Genomic DNA, 14,460 nt, shown 5'->3' with positions numbered 1-14,460 from the left:
CTATAAAATAAAACTATACAACAAAATAAATAAAGAAAAGTAGGATGATAAGGATAAAAGTCCATCTATAAACAAGCATCATATGGGATTAGTTTTTATTCAATTTACTTTACAATGTTTACGTAAGGAAAAATTGACGACGCTGGCCATCCGATTATTCGAAGAAAAAAAAATGCACACCCAAGGTGGTAAACCCACGACTCTGAGTAAACTACAGTTGTGCATTATTTACAAATAATTCAAAAGACCAGGGTCAATTATTCCGCTTGTAAACCACACACCCGTCTTAAAATAACCACCATTTCATTCACCAAGTTTTTTATGTAGTAAAACCATTGTAAATTTTTGTAAGGGATGTTAAACCTTTCTCAACCAATCAGAATAAAGCCTTCATCAGCACTGTGGTATAAAACAATGGTACTGCAGTTAAGGTTTGGGTGATGTAATCACTAACAAAGATTACTAACAGGTTTAAATGGAAATACTGTAACTTAGTAACAATATGAGATGCCACATCTTTCATTCCTTTATTTAGTTTTCATTTATTTTTATTAAGAAACATATAACCTCAATACTTATAGAGCCAGTAAGATTAAACCCAGCTGTAACTCACTTTGTTAAAACACAACAAATTAAGACATTTGATCACAAAATTTGGTAACTAAGGTAGGATTGTAAATAAGATATTAAATTATATTTCTGCTAATACCAAAAATTATCATAATGTCCCTTGGAACCATTGGTATGTTCAAAAGTGAAATTATGCTCCTAATGTAAGTGTGTTTCTGAGGACATTTACATAGTTCAAAAAATGTAACTTTTCAGAAATGTCAGTTGTTCTAGTGATATATAAACACCAAACACTATGTATTTAGTTGTATGGATCCAGTTAGGGAAATTATGGAAAACTAATAATCAAGTTTTAGGGTTTTGACAGATATTATAGCATTTAGGGACACCTGACATTATTTATTTTCTGGTTTATTACAAGATTTTTGTTAACAGAAGCCAAAGCAGGTGTTCTCAAACCTTATTATGCATGAATACATTTTAGCATCTATTACACAAAGTTTCATTGTCACAGATCATAGTACTGTAGTAGCTGTTTAAATCTGGGATTTAATGGCCACCAGGAGGCACTATGACATAGTAACTCAATTTATTTCTATAGCTCTTTTCAGTTTTGCACTGTAGCAAAGCAGATAGCCTGCCTAAGGTGGACCATACTATTGTCAGATACCATTTAAGAAGATAATGAAACAATGTGCATGGTGGCGTTATGCACAGTGTTTAAATTGTGTCAAAGTTATTAGAGAGTATCCTAAGGCATCTGAATAATATTGGGTAAGGAGATCCCAGATTACCTAATGCTTTCCACATGAAAAAATGAATACACTCAAGGCAGAATTACAATAAACCAAACCTTACTTTTAAATACTCAGATGTTGCTTTTATTTTACTTAACCCAAAAATAAATATATTTGTTCATAGCAGATGGAAATACAAGTAACTACAGCGAAGAGTTCAGTTTAAACACAGAGCACCAAGTAAAGTGAACTTAAATTACCCCATACTCAATAAACTGGGTGAATTTAGAATTTAAACGGAGTTTACTAAATTAAGTGAATATAGTTAACCTATTCAAGGTATTCAGTGTATGTTATCTTAACTAGGATTTAGGTTTGTGTATAACTTTAAGGGGCGGTTTTCCAGACATGAATTAGACTAATCCTAGACTAAATTCAATGTAAGAGCTGTCCAAACTGAAAACAACTTGCACTGACATATCTTAGCTGACATCAGTGCCCTTTTTTTGCCTTAAAATTCACGCAAGTAATGTGTTTAGTAAGGCATGTTTGTTAAAACTAGTTATATTACCCAATTAAACTAAGGCCTTGTCCTGATTAAAGCTAGCTCCTGTCTGGGAAACCTCCCTATAATGTCTTGTATAAAGCATTGACCAAATCATGAAGGTCCCCAGTCCCAATAGCACATTTATTTATGCAGTGATTTGCTTAAGCTAAATGAGGTCTCGAATGCTTCTTCATCATGACATTAGCAGGATCCCTGAAAGCCAGTTTTCATTCCAGCATATGAAGCATTTGCTTCTACACCCCAACCAAGTTTCTTCTGATGACCTTTTGAAAAAAGTGCTTATATGTTTGTTAAGTTGGTTTTTCAGGTATTGTGGCCATTATGAAATACTTGGGTAAATGCCTTTTTTGGGTTGTCCCAGTTTTCAAATGAAGTGCATTCGATTACATTCAATATTCATAAGACTGAAGCTTGAAGTGAATTTAGATGTACAGCAGCTACCCAGTGCAACAGACCAGACCATTTTTGCTAACACTCATCTGAACTAGAGTCAGTTAAAGCTAATCTACCTCATTATGTGACAATGATCTATAAGGACTCTTACCAACAAAATGTAAAAAGAAAATGTATGTAGGACTACTCTTCTTATTTGTTGTTTTGTCTATAAACCTCATAGATATCCCTGACTTAACTGAAGTTAATAATGATGTCACTCCTCTTACTCAACTCCTTTCTGGCTGATTTCCCTGTGAAACAAAACTTTCCTCCTGTCCCCACACTGAAATCAACATATTGATCTTTACAATTGCTTTAAAACAACCTTAACTGTGTCCTGGACATTATTTTTATTAGATTCTTGCATGTTAGCTTCTTGCATGTGGTATATGGAAGCCGAGAGCATGAGGATGGTCTATATTTGACACCCAAGTGTTTAGTTCACTCGCTTACTGTGGAGTCAGCTGTGTCAGATGGACACACTGTCATTTGAGACGGACTTGAACTACTTCCTCACTTTACTCTACACCTTACCCCTAACCAGACAACCTGCAGTCAGGCTGCCGAATCCTTTTCACCTATAGCTCGGTCTGAATACCGTCTCCACTTCTCATGTAAAGGAGACATCTTATCTAACAGAGGAGTAAATAAAGACCTGCCGTGTACTCTCTTCGAGGGGTGAAGAGGGCAACAAGGTGGGGAAATTTGTCTTCATAACTTCCTTTAGCCGTGGTGTTGTCAGTCCAGTGGATTTTTTTTATTGGTCCCTCTACACTAACAGGACACACGGGTAAGGCTCAGCTTTATAAAACAGGTGCACATTTGGGAGCCATGCAGAGAAGTTGTTTATCTGCTGGGAGAATAGATGTGTGTCACTGTATGTTCAGCTTAATGTCTACTCTGCTTTGATTTCACATATCGATGTTTGAGTTTATCCATTTAAGTCTTTAGATTAATATAAACAAGAGAGCCTTATAATCTTGCTTATCTCTAAAGGCTGAACATTACATGGTTGTGCCGAAAATATAACTGGCATTAGTGCTGATATTGAGACATCGTTGTTGTTTGTGTGTGTCAGCTTTCTTGGCTCAAACAACATTATGCTATATTCAGATGTTTTTGTATTGAGACAATTGATTATAATAAACAGACAAATATTGGATTAGAAAAATACTTTAATGTAAATATAAAGCATATATGGTTGAGGAAAGAACATAATTCAGTTGAAGGGGACATTTCACAAGACTTTTTTAAGATATAAAAAATATTTGGTATTCCCAGAAAATGTATGTGAAGTTTTAGCTCAAAATACCCCATAGATAATTTATTATGGCATGTTAAAATTGCCACGTTGTAGGTGTGAGCAAAAATTTGCTGTTTTTTATTTGCTCTTTCTCTTTGCACTAAATGGCAGTGCAGTGGTTGGATAGTGCAGGTTAAGGGGTGGTATTATTATAATAAGATCCCCTATTGACATCACAAGGGAAGCCAAATTTTAATGACGTAGTTTTTCAAATGCTTGCAGAGAATGGTTTATCAAAACGTTTCTGGGCTTTATCACATTTTCTAGGTTGATAGAGCACTGGGGACTAGGCATGGGCCGATTACCGGTTTCAAGGTATACCGAGGTTTAAAACAGTCAAGGTTTCAAAACCACTAAAATGTTCTGTGATACCGTCTCCAAGGTATGAGCTGTGTTTATACAAAATTCATTAAATCATGAAGTCATGTGATTGATTTGATGTTTACATTTAATATATATTACGAAAATATTATATATGTTTTGAAAGCATATTATAATTTAAAGGCTTTATTGTACCTGGTATTTGAAAATAACACATTTTAGTGTTGCAATGGCAATACCGCAACACCGTGAAACCGTGGTATTTTTGCTAAAGGTTATCATACCGCCAGAATCTTATACCGGCCCATGCCTACAGTGGGGACCCAATTTTAGCACTTAGCCATGGAAAAGTCAGATTTCAATGACATGTCCCCTTTGAATTTATTTATTTTTGTTCTATAAACAGGTCTTTGGTACTACAACATGTATTGTCTAAGCATCATTATAAGCACTACATTAACAAGTGTTCAGACTGTTTCAGATGTCATTTTGATGACCAAAGAGTATGGGCACTATAATTTCTGATTAAAATGAATACATGGATCGGCAGTCTTCAATGTAACAGGCTTATTGATACCTACCTTGTTTGTGAATAATACATTTTTTTGTAAATTTAAATTTTGGTTTGGGATGTCACTTTGGTGATGCCAGACACATTGCATAGCAGCCTGAAAGATTTATCCTGCACCATGTGTTTCTAAATCTAACACAGAGAAGGCACAACCAAATTAGCCCAGACCTCTCCTCAGGTTTCACAGCCGCTCTTTACTGAGTACCAGTGAAAGGAATGTAAATGGACACAGAAGAGTTTAAACTCATACACTGTGAGAAGAAAATGCTCAAAAAATGAGCCCAAGCTGTCATTTGGGCAGTACCCTTTAAAAGGTCCTAATTTATACCATTTAGGTACAGATTTGAATACATTTGGTACCAATATGTAGGCTACCTGTGATATAATGATATGCAGATGTATACTTTTTGTAAGGGTACCAAGGTTATATCGACAGCTAAAAATGTTCGTAATATAACAGAAAAAAATGAACAAATGCTACGGAAAACCCGTTAATTGGTTTACTTTAAAAAACATGACATATACAATTGAAACTGTAATAGATTTAACAAAACATTTCATTACATTTTACAGTAAAAGAAAGTAAAATGTAAGTTTTTTCAAATGGTGGGACTTACCATAAAGTTGAAACTGGTGAAAATCTCAATGGGATTGGAATAATTTTACTTAAAATTAACAAAAAAAGTGTTATATGAACTTAAATATTTAAGTTCATATAACATTCTTATCCTACTTAAAAATTTCACAGGGACGAAAGTAAAATTTTTCAGAAAAAATTAATTTTAAAAGATAATGTTATAGACAGAGATATTTTTCTGTGGTCAATAACTCACAAATGTGGTTTATCAATACCAGGTGGAAGTTTGTACAAATGTTAAACAACGTCAGTATAATTTCATTTTATATATAAGTAGTGAATTGTTAGTTTCGACCCCACCTGCAGGGATGAAAGTAACAAAACAAGATAGTTTTTTTTTGTGTTACACTTGTTTTTATTAAATATACATGACTATGACTTTGTTAATATGTAACTGCAAACATATTTTGTAATTTATCTTTGTAGAAAATAATGAAATTACATTTTCATTTAAAATGTCAGTTTTATCAAATGTTTCAAAAGCAACCAACAGTACAAACTTAAATTGTTGAGAATAAAACATTTTTCAACAGTTTGAAAAATATGAAAATGAAATTAATTTAGAATTATATCAATTTTCAACAAAAACAGCACTATTAGCAGTGGGTACTTTAGACCCGACAGGATCTCCTCAAATTTAAACCTGATTTACTTTTATTTTGAAAAACTCAGAGAGGTCAAAACTATAGATTGATCAGTACTTTAACACATGAAACTAGAAACACAACGCGTTATAAGAACAAAATGACCGCTTTAGGAATTTATCATGGTTGAAAACACCTTTATGGATCTACACGCGGAAAACGGTGAGTAAATAACGCAATATTTGTCAGCTCTGTCAGGGGTTGTGTGCCTAAGATGCTGTCGTAGTTTGGGATGCAAATGTTATCAGGGCTCGGAGAAAATCACTTTGTTACTTTCGTCCCGCGTTACTTTTGCCCCGGTTCTCCCCTACATAAAACACAGGTTTTCTTGTTAATTTTAAGTAAAATTATCCAAGTAAATCCAACACATCATTTTTTAGAGTGTGTGAGTGTTATGTTACACTTGGTGTTGTTTAATTCATGGTAATAGCATTATTTTAATGTCACATGTGTTACCATAATTGTGTGTTGTAGTTGTGTGAATGTCACTGTGCACCATCTCAACATGAACTATCTATAAAATTTTTTTGATAAACTTTGATTCAGCTTGCGGTCATCCATCAGTGTTATGGTGAAAAGGTTTATGTTATTAAGTACAAAGTGTTTGTGGTAATGAGAAAGAATAGTGATAATGCCGTTTCCTGAGGTTTTCTGGCAACCACAGCTGCAGTTATCAGTGAGACCATTTATTCATTTTTTTCTATCATACAGTTACCATTCCCTTCTTGACAAATCAACAAATGCTACCAAAGATTATAATCATTTATATCTGTGAAAGATTGGTTTTAAATTATGTTTATTACGTCCTTTAAGCTGTGTCTATATGAGTAACTGTGCTTTCCTTTAGTTTATCATTATCAAATAGATTTAACATGTCAACTATAATTATTATGTGAAATTATTATTCTCGTTTTAAATTATGTTCCAGTATTTTAACAAATTAACATTTATTTCCAGCTATTTTATTTACTTTCTTTTTCTATGTTAAGCACTTTGAATGACCTTCTCTGTGTATGAAATGTGCCAAACAAATGAACTTGCCTTGCCTTGCCTTGCCTTACTAAATATTTCTGTTTTTTGCATGTTAAAGTGTCTCCTTCAAACTGGGCTCATCTTTAATCTTTGGAGACACATGAAACATGGCAGAGTAAGAGACAGCAATGCATTGTACCACAGTATAGTTTGGCCATCTTGATCTTAAGATTACTGTTTGAATGTGCATTATAAAGTAAAAATGTAAATCATAAATCCATAATTATTTATTAAATCGTGCTACCCGTTTTGTTACAGTTGTTGTTACGTTCTAACTTATCTACAGAGTCCAGAAAAAAACCTCGACAATGTCTCTAAAAATCTCTTCATGTTCCCGGGAGACATCGTCCTCATCTTCATCATCTTCCTCCACTGTCATGCCTCAGCAGAGACAATCCAGTTTAGTACAACCTCTCTGTATCAGCCCTCAGATGGTAAGAATAAAAGACATGAAAATGCATTTGTTCAGATTAGTATGCTGCTGATATTTTAAAATCATCTACGTGGCAATGTATTGTATTTTATTTTAAGCAGGATGTAGCCATTTCAGGAAAGTTTGACATTGACATTTGTCCTCCCTTACTAAAATATTTACTTTGCTCTCCTGGTATATCCATGAAATAAAGGTGTATGACTATGAACTTGGTGTACTCCAGTTTAGGTGCTTCTTAATTCTGTTAAACACAAAAGGTTTTGGGATACGTTGGGGTTTTCAAACTGGTGTCTAAGAACCCACAGAAGGATAATTCATTAATTTCAGAGAAAACAAAAATTGTAAAATTAAATTGTAAGTGGTTGTAAGTAGGGATGCACCGATACCGATACTGGTATCGGCCTCGATACCACATTTTCTAAAGTACTCGTTAAAAGTCCCCCAATACCAGGGATCGATACCACGGTCTGAGAAATGTCTATGTTTGAGCGGCGTGTAAGGGGTTAATGCCTCTTGTGTTGTCCAAAGAGGCAGAGTTTACAACAAACTGGAAAACTAGTCCCTTGTTTTTTTGTTAAATTATATGACTAAAGCTGTTACCTGTAAATTTAATTCATGTTTTTTATTAAGTACTCGGTATCGGTATCGGCAAGTACTGAAATGCAAGTACTCGTACTCGTACTCGTATTCCAAAAAAGTGGTATCGGTGCATCCCTAGTTGTAAGTGTAAGATCTCTCATTTCTTGACATTTGAGTGCTGAGTGTCACATAACATTTATCACAGTTTAAATGTATACATAAAAATATGTGGGTGGATATATATTTTAGGAAGGGGGTCCTTGGCATCATAAAATTTGAAAACCCTTGCGCCAAAGGTTTGCTCTCTGTCTGTTAAGAGTCATTGCTGTGATAAATCATATGACAAAACCTGAAACCTTTGCACAACTTTTTTGTGGGCTGATGAAAGTAAAGTTGAGCTCTTTGGCATAAAAGCACAGGGCTATGTTTGGCACAGATAAAATAAAGCCCAACATGCAAATGAAACTCTACCATGCTGATTATGATAGACATTTGTAGCACTTATGTCACTGCAATCGTAATAACTATGCTACTGGACCAGTTCTAGGTTCGTTGAGTGGTGTATGTTATATTAGAAAAGACACATGAGACATGAAAACTTATATAAATTAATTAGCAGTTTACTGAACAGGAATAAAAATGGAATAGTTAAGTTAGTAAGATAAATAGAATAATTAAATAAATATATCGATATAAATTATTCAATAAATGTATTGATAAATATTTACCCCACAAAATGTAGATCAATAAATAATCAATAAATATTTACAGTAAAAGATGTGTCAATAAATAATCAATGTAGATCAATAAATAATCAATAAATATTCATAGTAAAAGATGTATGTCAATAAATAATCAAAAAATATTTACAGTACGATATGTATAATAAATAATTTTAAATCCTTTATATTTAATCTTTTCTTATTTAAATAAGTTTAAATGGATTTAACTGGTTTAAGTATGGGTTTATTCTGGTTAGTTTTGTTCTTAGACCGGTCTATTAAATTTTAATCAGCTCTTTTAGAACAGTTGCTTTAACTATTTTTAAGCTATTTGTTTCTAGTTTTCTTTTGAGTTAACTCTTCTTTCTTTAAGGGAACAGGTAAGTATTTTAGTGTGCTTATGTTAGTGTGATTGTTTCACTTTACAGGGTCTAACTCTTCTTTTGCAGGTAAGATGTAAGGAATTTAAATGTTTCTTTTGTTTTGTGCAATTGCTACACTTTGGAGTCTCACTTTAACAGAAAAACATAAAAGGAAAAAAAACAATACATCAACCAATTTACATTCATGCATTCACCTATTCACAAATTTCTCTATTCAATAAATCTAAATTATTGTGTTGCAATTTCAGAGTCCAATTCGATGTGTTCAAAAGTCAATATCCAATGTGATCAAAAGAATATAGCTCAGTGGTTCACTTTTTTCAGGTCAAACCGTATAAGCAATAAAAGTGTGGTGTTTCAGTTCTTGCAGGTTAGAGATCCTTGGGTTGGCTCGCCATCTGGTATCCAGTTGAAGTATCTGTTCATTCGTATGCTGTCTCGCAATACGCTGATTATCCAAAAGTCCGATCTGTCGTCGAGCTGTCCACAAACTTTTCCGTGTAGGGGAAAAAAAACCTGGCCAAAACCGTCTTCAAAACACTCCTCAAAACCACCGCTAAGATATTATAGGGATGACTCTTGATGAACAAAATATTAAAAGTGTTAAATAAGCTTAATTTTGAAGTTTAGTTTAAGGTGTCTGGATTCCGTGTGTATCTTATCGATTTTCCGTTAGCATCTGCCGTTTATGTTAAAAAAACAAAACAAAACAAAACAGCTCGTGCATAACTGTGAAAGTGTCTTAAAGGGACAGTGACATTAAACTAAAGGGATGGTTCAACATCATTAAAAGAATTGAAACCTTTACAAAATCAAAATATTTTAATATATTGTGTTGTTTCTAAATAACTTATGTATTTATTGCTATTTATTAATTATATTATATATTATTATATATATTATTTATATCACTAATATTATTTATGGTTCTATTTGAACTGTGGGTTACATCCTCCCCTCCTTTCCCGATGCACGTCCCTGTGCATCCTATTAGCAACTACACGGCCATCACCCTATGTGACTGCCAGGAGTTTGGCTCATTTAAAGAGTCTGAGATGACTGCACTCAAACTCTGAAACAATGACTGCACTACTGTGACTAAGGGATTTCCTAAGTGGGGATAAGTAAGTCTCTTTGTGGGTTGTCTGTTTCTACTAGACTTTCTTAGGTGGCTTCCATTCTCTCTGGCATCTTCCTGTAGATTTGGATCAGGTAAGTTATTCTCTCCCAGGTTCATGTCAGATAAGTTATTCTCTCCCGGATTCATCTCAGGTAAGTTATTATCTCCCGGATTCATCTCAGGCAAGTTGTTCTCTCCCGGATTCATCTCAGGTAAGTTATTCTCTCCCGGATTCATCTCAGGTAAGTTATTCTCTCCCGGATTCATCTCAGGTAAGTTATTCTCTCCCGGATTCATCTCAGGTAAGTTATTCTCTCCCAGATTCATCTCAGGTAAGTTATTCTCTCCCGGATTCATCTCAGGTAAGGCACTCGGCGGATTCACATGTAGGTAGGTTTCATCTGGTAGACTTGTAACAGTTATCACAGAAGCAGCCTCAGGAAAAGCTTTAGCTACATCTGGAAGGTCTTTCTCAATGGTGGACACTGTGAAATGCCTTGGCTTCCTCGGCTCTGTGTTTCTCATGAAGGACTCTATGGTTGCAGGGGTGTGGTGAACACCAACAGTATCTACCACCGTGGCTTCATGCCCATAAAAGTAGGGGATGTCATTGTCTTCGGAATCAGAGTCTTGACATTCAGATTCATATGACTGTTCACTCTTTGGGCACTGACGAGTCCTTGTACGTCTAGGTCTCTCCTTGATGACCACTTCAGATTCAACTGGGGTAAGAGGAAGAAATCCACAAGGCAGTAGCAGGTCTCGATGAAGTGTTCGTATCGGACCATCTTTGGTTTCAGGCCTCACAACATAGACTGGGATGTCTCCAGACTGTTTGATGACAACATACACATCAGATTCCCACTTGTCTGCCAACTTCTGCTTGCCTCTGAGGCGAACATTCCTCACCAGGACTCTGTCACCTTCAGTCAGGGTGGAATCAACAACATGCTTGTCAAATCTTGCCTTATTGCGATCAGCAGTTTTTTTTGCATTTTCTGTTGCTACCTTGTAGCTTGCTTCCAGTCGGGACTTCAGGTTGCGGACATACTGTGAGTGAGAGCCTGGCTTGTAGTTGACAGGTAAGCCAAATGCTAAATCTACTGGTAACCTTGGTTGTCTCCCAAACATCAGTTCATAAGGGGTGAAACCAGTGACTTCACTTCTAGTACAGTTGTAGGCATGTACTAAAGGTTTGACATATTCTCGCCAGTGACTCTTCTTCTGGTTCTCTAGAGTGCCTAACATGCTCAAAAGGGTACGGTTGAAGCGTTCAACAGGGTTACCTCTTGGATGGTATGGAGTAGTTCGTATCTTACGGATGCCTGCTAGGTCACACAGCTCCTTGATAGTCCGGGACTCGAAGTCTGGACCTTGATCACTATGGAGTCTTTCTGGGATGCCATAATGGACGATGAAGTGGTCCCAAAGGCATTTGGCAACAGTCTGAGCCTTCTGGTTTGAGGTGGGAATGGCCACTGCATATTTCGTAAAGTGGTCCGTGATGACCAGGATGTCTTTGGTGCCACTGGAGTCCGGCTCTAGGGTGAGAAAGTCCATGCATACCAGTTCAAGAGGTCGTGTGGCTGTGATGTTCACAAGAGGTGCAGCTTTCTCTGGTGGGACTTTACGCCTCGTGCAGCGGTCACAGGTCTTGATCTTGGCCTCTACCTCAGCTGACATTTTTGGCCAATAGAAACGTTTGCGGACAAGGTCAAGCGTCCGGTCTACACCCATGTGGCCCATGTCATCATGGAGACTCTTCAGAACTATAGGTCTCAGATCTTCAGGTAACACAAGCTGGTAGTGAGTCTGTGCACCCTCTTCTCGCTTACGGAACAAGACGCCATCTAAGATCTCCAGCCTGTTCCACTCTCTGAAGAGGAGGGCGAGCTCAGGGAGTTCTTTTCTGAGAGATGGTGGAGGTTTTTCTCCCAGCTCCAGCTGTCTGAGTACTGCACTGATGCAAGAATCTGCCCTCTGCTTCTCCCGCATCTCAGTGGGTGTTATCATTGGGATGACGTTCACACCGTCTAGCTGGCATTCCTCTTCAAAGCCCTCTGGAATAGCACTTGAATGGTGAGCAAGCGACACAACCAAAGTAGTTCCAGGCAATGTTCCTTCATCATGAACCAAGTGCTTCTCACAGATGGCCTTGATGGTGCTTTCATCCATTTCTGTTGACAGGTGTCTTTTTGTGAACTGCTGTATCCTCTCCATCTCTTTACGGGATGATGAGTCATCAGGTAGCCTACCATGTGGACGTCTGGACAGCCCGTCTGCGTCCTGATTCTGCTTCCCAGCCCTGTACTGCAGCTGGAAATCGAAGGTTGACAGATCAGCTAACCACCTGTAGCTTGTGGCATCAAGCTTGGCAGAGGTAAGTATGTAGGTCAATGGGTTGCTATCAGTGACAGCAAGAAATGGGCGTCCGTAGAGGTAGTCTTGGAATTTTTCTGTAATTGCCCACTTAAGGGCAAGAAATTCCAACTTGTGGGCAGGGTACCTGCTTTCACATCTTGACAGACCACGGCTTGCATAGGCGATGACTCTCTTCTGTCCTTGTTGCTCCTGGTAGAGTGCTGCACCAAGACCTGAAGTGCTGGCATCTGTATGCAGGATGTAGGGCAACTTGGGGTCAGCAAATCCGAGGACAGGGGCAGTGGTTAGCTTCTCGATGAGAGTGTCAAAAGCTGTTTGGCAAGTGGGGGTCCATCTGTCACCGAAGAGGTCTTTTGGATTGTAGTACTTCTCACTGTTCACCGTGGTCTTAAAGCCTTTTCTCAGTGGGGGATATCCAGCAGTGAGGGCATTGAGAGGCTTCACAATCTTTGAATAGTCCTTAACGAACCTACGGTAGTAACCGCAGAATCCCAAGAATGCTCTCAGTTCTTTCAGTTTAGTTGGTCTTGGCCAGGTTTTTAAAGCTGTTATTTTCTCTGGGTCTGTTTCAATTCCCTTCTCAGACACAATGTGTCCTAAGTACTTTACGGAGGTCTGGAAGAATTTGCATTTCTCGGGCGATAACTTCAGGCCGAACTCTTTCAACTGGTTGAGCACCCGCATCAGTCTTTCCTCATGCTCTTGTAGTGTTGAGGAGAATATAATCAAGTCATCCAGGAAGACGAGAGCCTGCTTCATGTTCAGCCCTCCTATGCAGCGTTCCATGAGCCTCTGGAATGTGCTTGGGGCATTTGTTATCCCCTGAGGCATCCGGTTGAATTCATAGAATCCAAGTGGACAGACAAATGCAGTTTTCTGCTTATCTTGTTCCTCCATTTCGATCTGGTAAAATCCAGATTTGAGATCGAGCACTGAGAACCACTTTGATCCAGTCAATGCTGAAAAGGACTCCTCTAGATTGGGTAAGGCATATGAATCTTTGATTGTCTGCAAGTTCAGCTTTCTATAGTCCACGCAGAGTCTGACGTCGCCATTCTTCTTCTTGACGACCACAATCGGCGAGGAGAAGGGTGATTCAGATTCGCGGATGACCTCTGCATGAAGGAGTTGCTGGATGTGGTTTCGTACAGCCTCGATGTCCTGTGGGTGTATAGGCCTCGCTCTGTGCTTAAAAGGTGTCTCGTCACTAAGCTTTATGTGATGTTTGATCTTGTCAGTACGGCCAAAGTCAAGGTCGTGCTGCGCGAACACCTCAGGCATGGAGTTCAACTTTTCAGATATTCTGGCTTTCCACTTGTTACATATTGGAGAGTTACTGAAGTTAAATTCTATTTTTTTCTTGGAGATCAGGTCTGTTGAGTGTTTGGAACCAAGAGTTTGAAGAGACTGGGCACTCTTGATGGCATGTATCTCTGCTATTACAGCCTTAGGGGGTAGAGTTATGTCATGATCTGATTCATTCTTCAAAATGACTGGTAAGCAGTGGGGCTGCTTAGATGGCAGGTTTGCTATCCCGTCAGTTACCAGTATGCCACCTGGTAACGAAACTGCTGTTGGTGACTCTACTATCACCCACTGACTGCAGTTAGTTGTTCTGCAGCTCACCGATCCTTCAAAGACTCTTGTCTGACCGGCAGCAATGGTCTCAGCGTCTTTGCTGTATAGTCTCACTTTCCCCATGCTTGAATCAAAAGTATGTCTTTGTCTGGCTCCTAGAGTTTTTAATACTGCTCTGTAGCCATATGGCAATGACTGGTAGTTCTGAGGAGTGACATCTGCATACTGCTCATAAAGAACATCTAAAGCATTGGTTCCTACTAGTACTGATGAAAGAGTTGAGTGCATATCAGGTACAATCAACGCTAGTGTAGGAACGTCAATGTCCACTCCAAAGGTGCTCCTAGGGAAGCTGATGGTGACTTCGATGTAGCCAAGGTAAGGTACCTCCTGACCATTTGCTCCCTCCACTTCAAGCAGGTCACTTAATGAGTGGATGGGAAGA

The 14,460-nt window shown here is 37.7% G+C and overlaps 1 protein-coding gene across 3 annotated transcripts in view; it reads left to right on the top strand.

The window, feature by feature from the left end:
• Positions 1 to 2,794: 2,794 nt before the first annotated feature.
• Positions 2,795 to 14,460, top strand: part of myot (myotilin) — a 40,034-nt gene continuing 28,368 nt past the window's right edge. Inside the window, exons 1-3 of one of the 3 annotated variants that reach the window (XM_065249137.2) lie at positions 2,795 to 3,100; positions 6,877 to 6,933; positions 7,105 to 7,252. In XM_065249137.2, coding sequence (XP_065105209.2) covers positions 6,926 to 6,933; positions 7,105 to 7,252 — 156 coding nt within the window. In that variant the 5' untranslated portion in view covers positions 2,795 to 3,100; positions 6,877 to 6,925. The remainder of the gene's footprint in view (positions 3,101 to 6,876; positions 6,934 to 7,104; positions 7,253 to 14,460) is intronic. The other 2 variants (XM_065249136.2, XM_065249133.2) reach the window with 2 other exon arrangements.

Source organism: Paramisgurnus dabryanus, chromosome 16, assembly GCF_030506205.2.
Source record: "Paramisgurnus dabryanus chromosome 16, PD_genome_1.1, whole genome shotgun sequence".
NCBI classification, from domain to species: Eukaryota; Metazoa; Chordata; class Actinopteri; order Cypriniformes; family Cobitidae; genus Paramisgurnus; species Paramisgurnus dabryanus.
The sequence above is the reverse complement of the archived record's forward strand: the minus strand, read 5'-3'. Positions and strand labels throughout refer to the sequence as shown.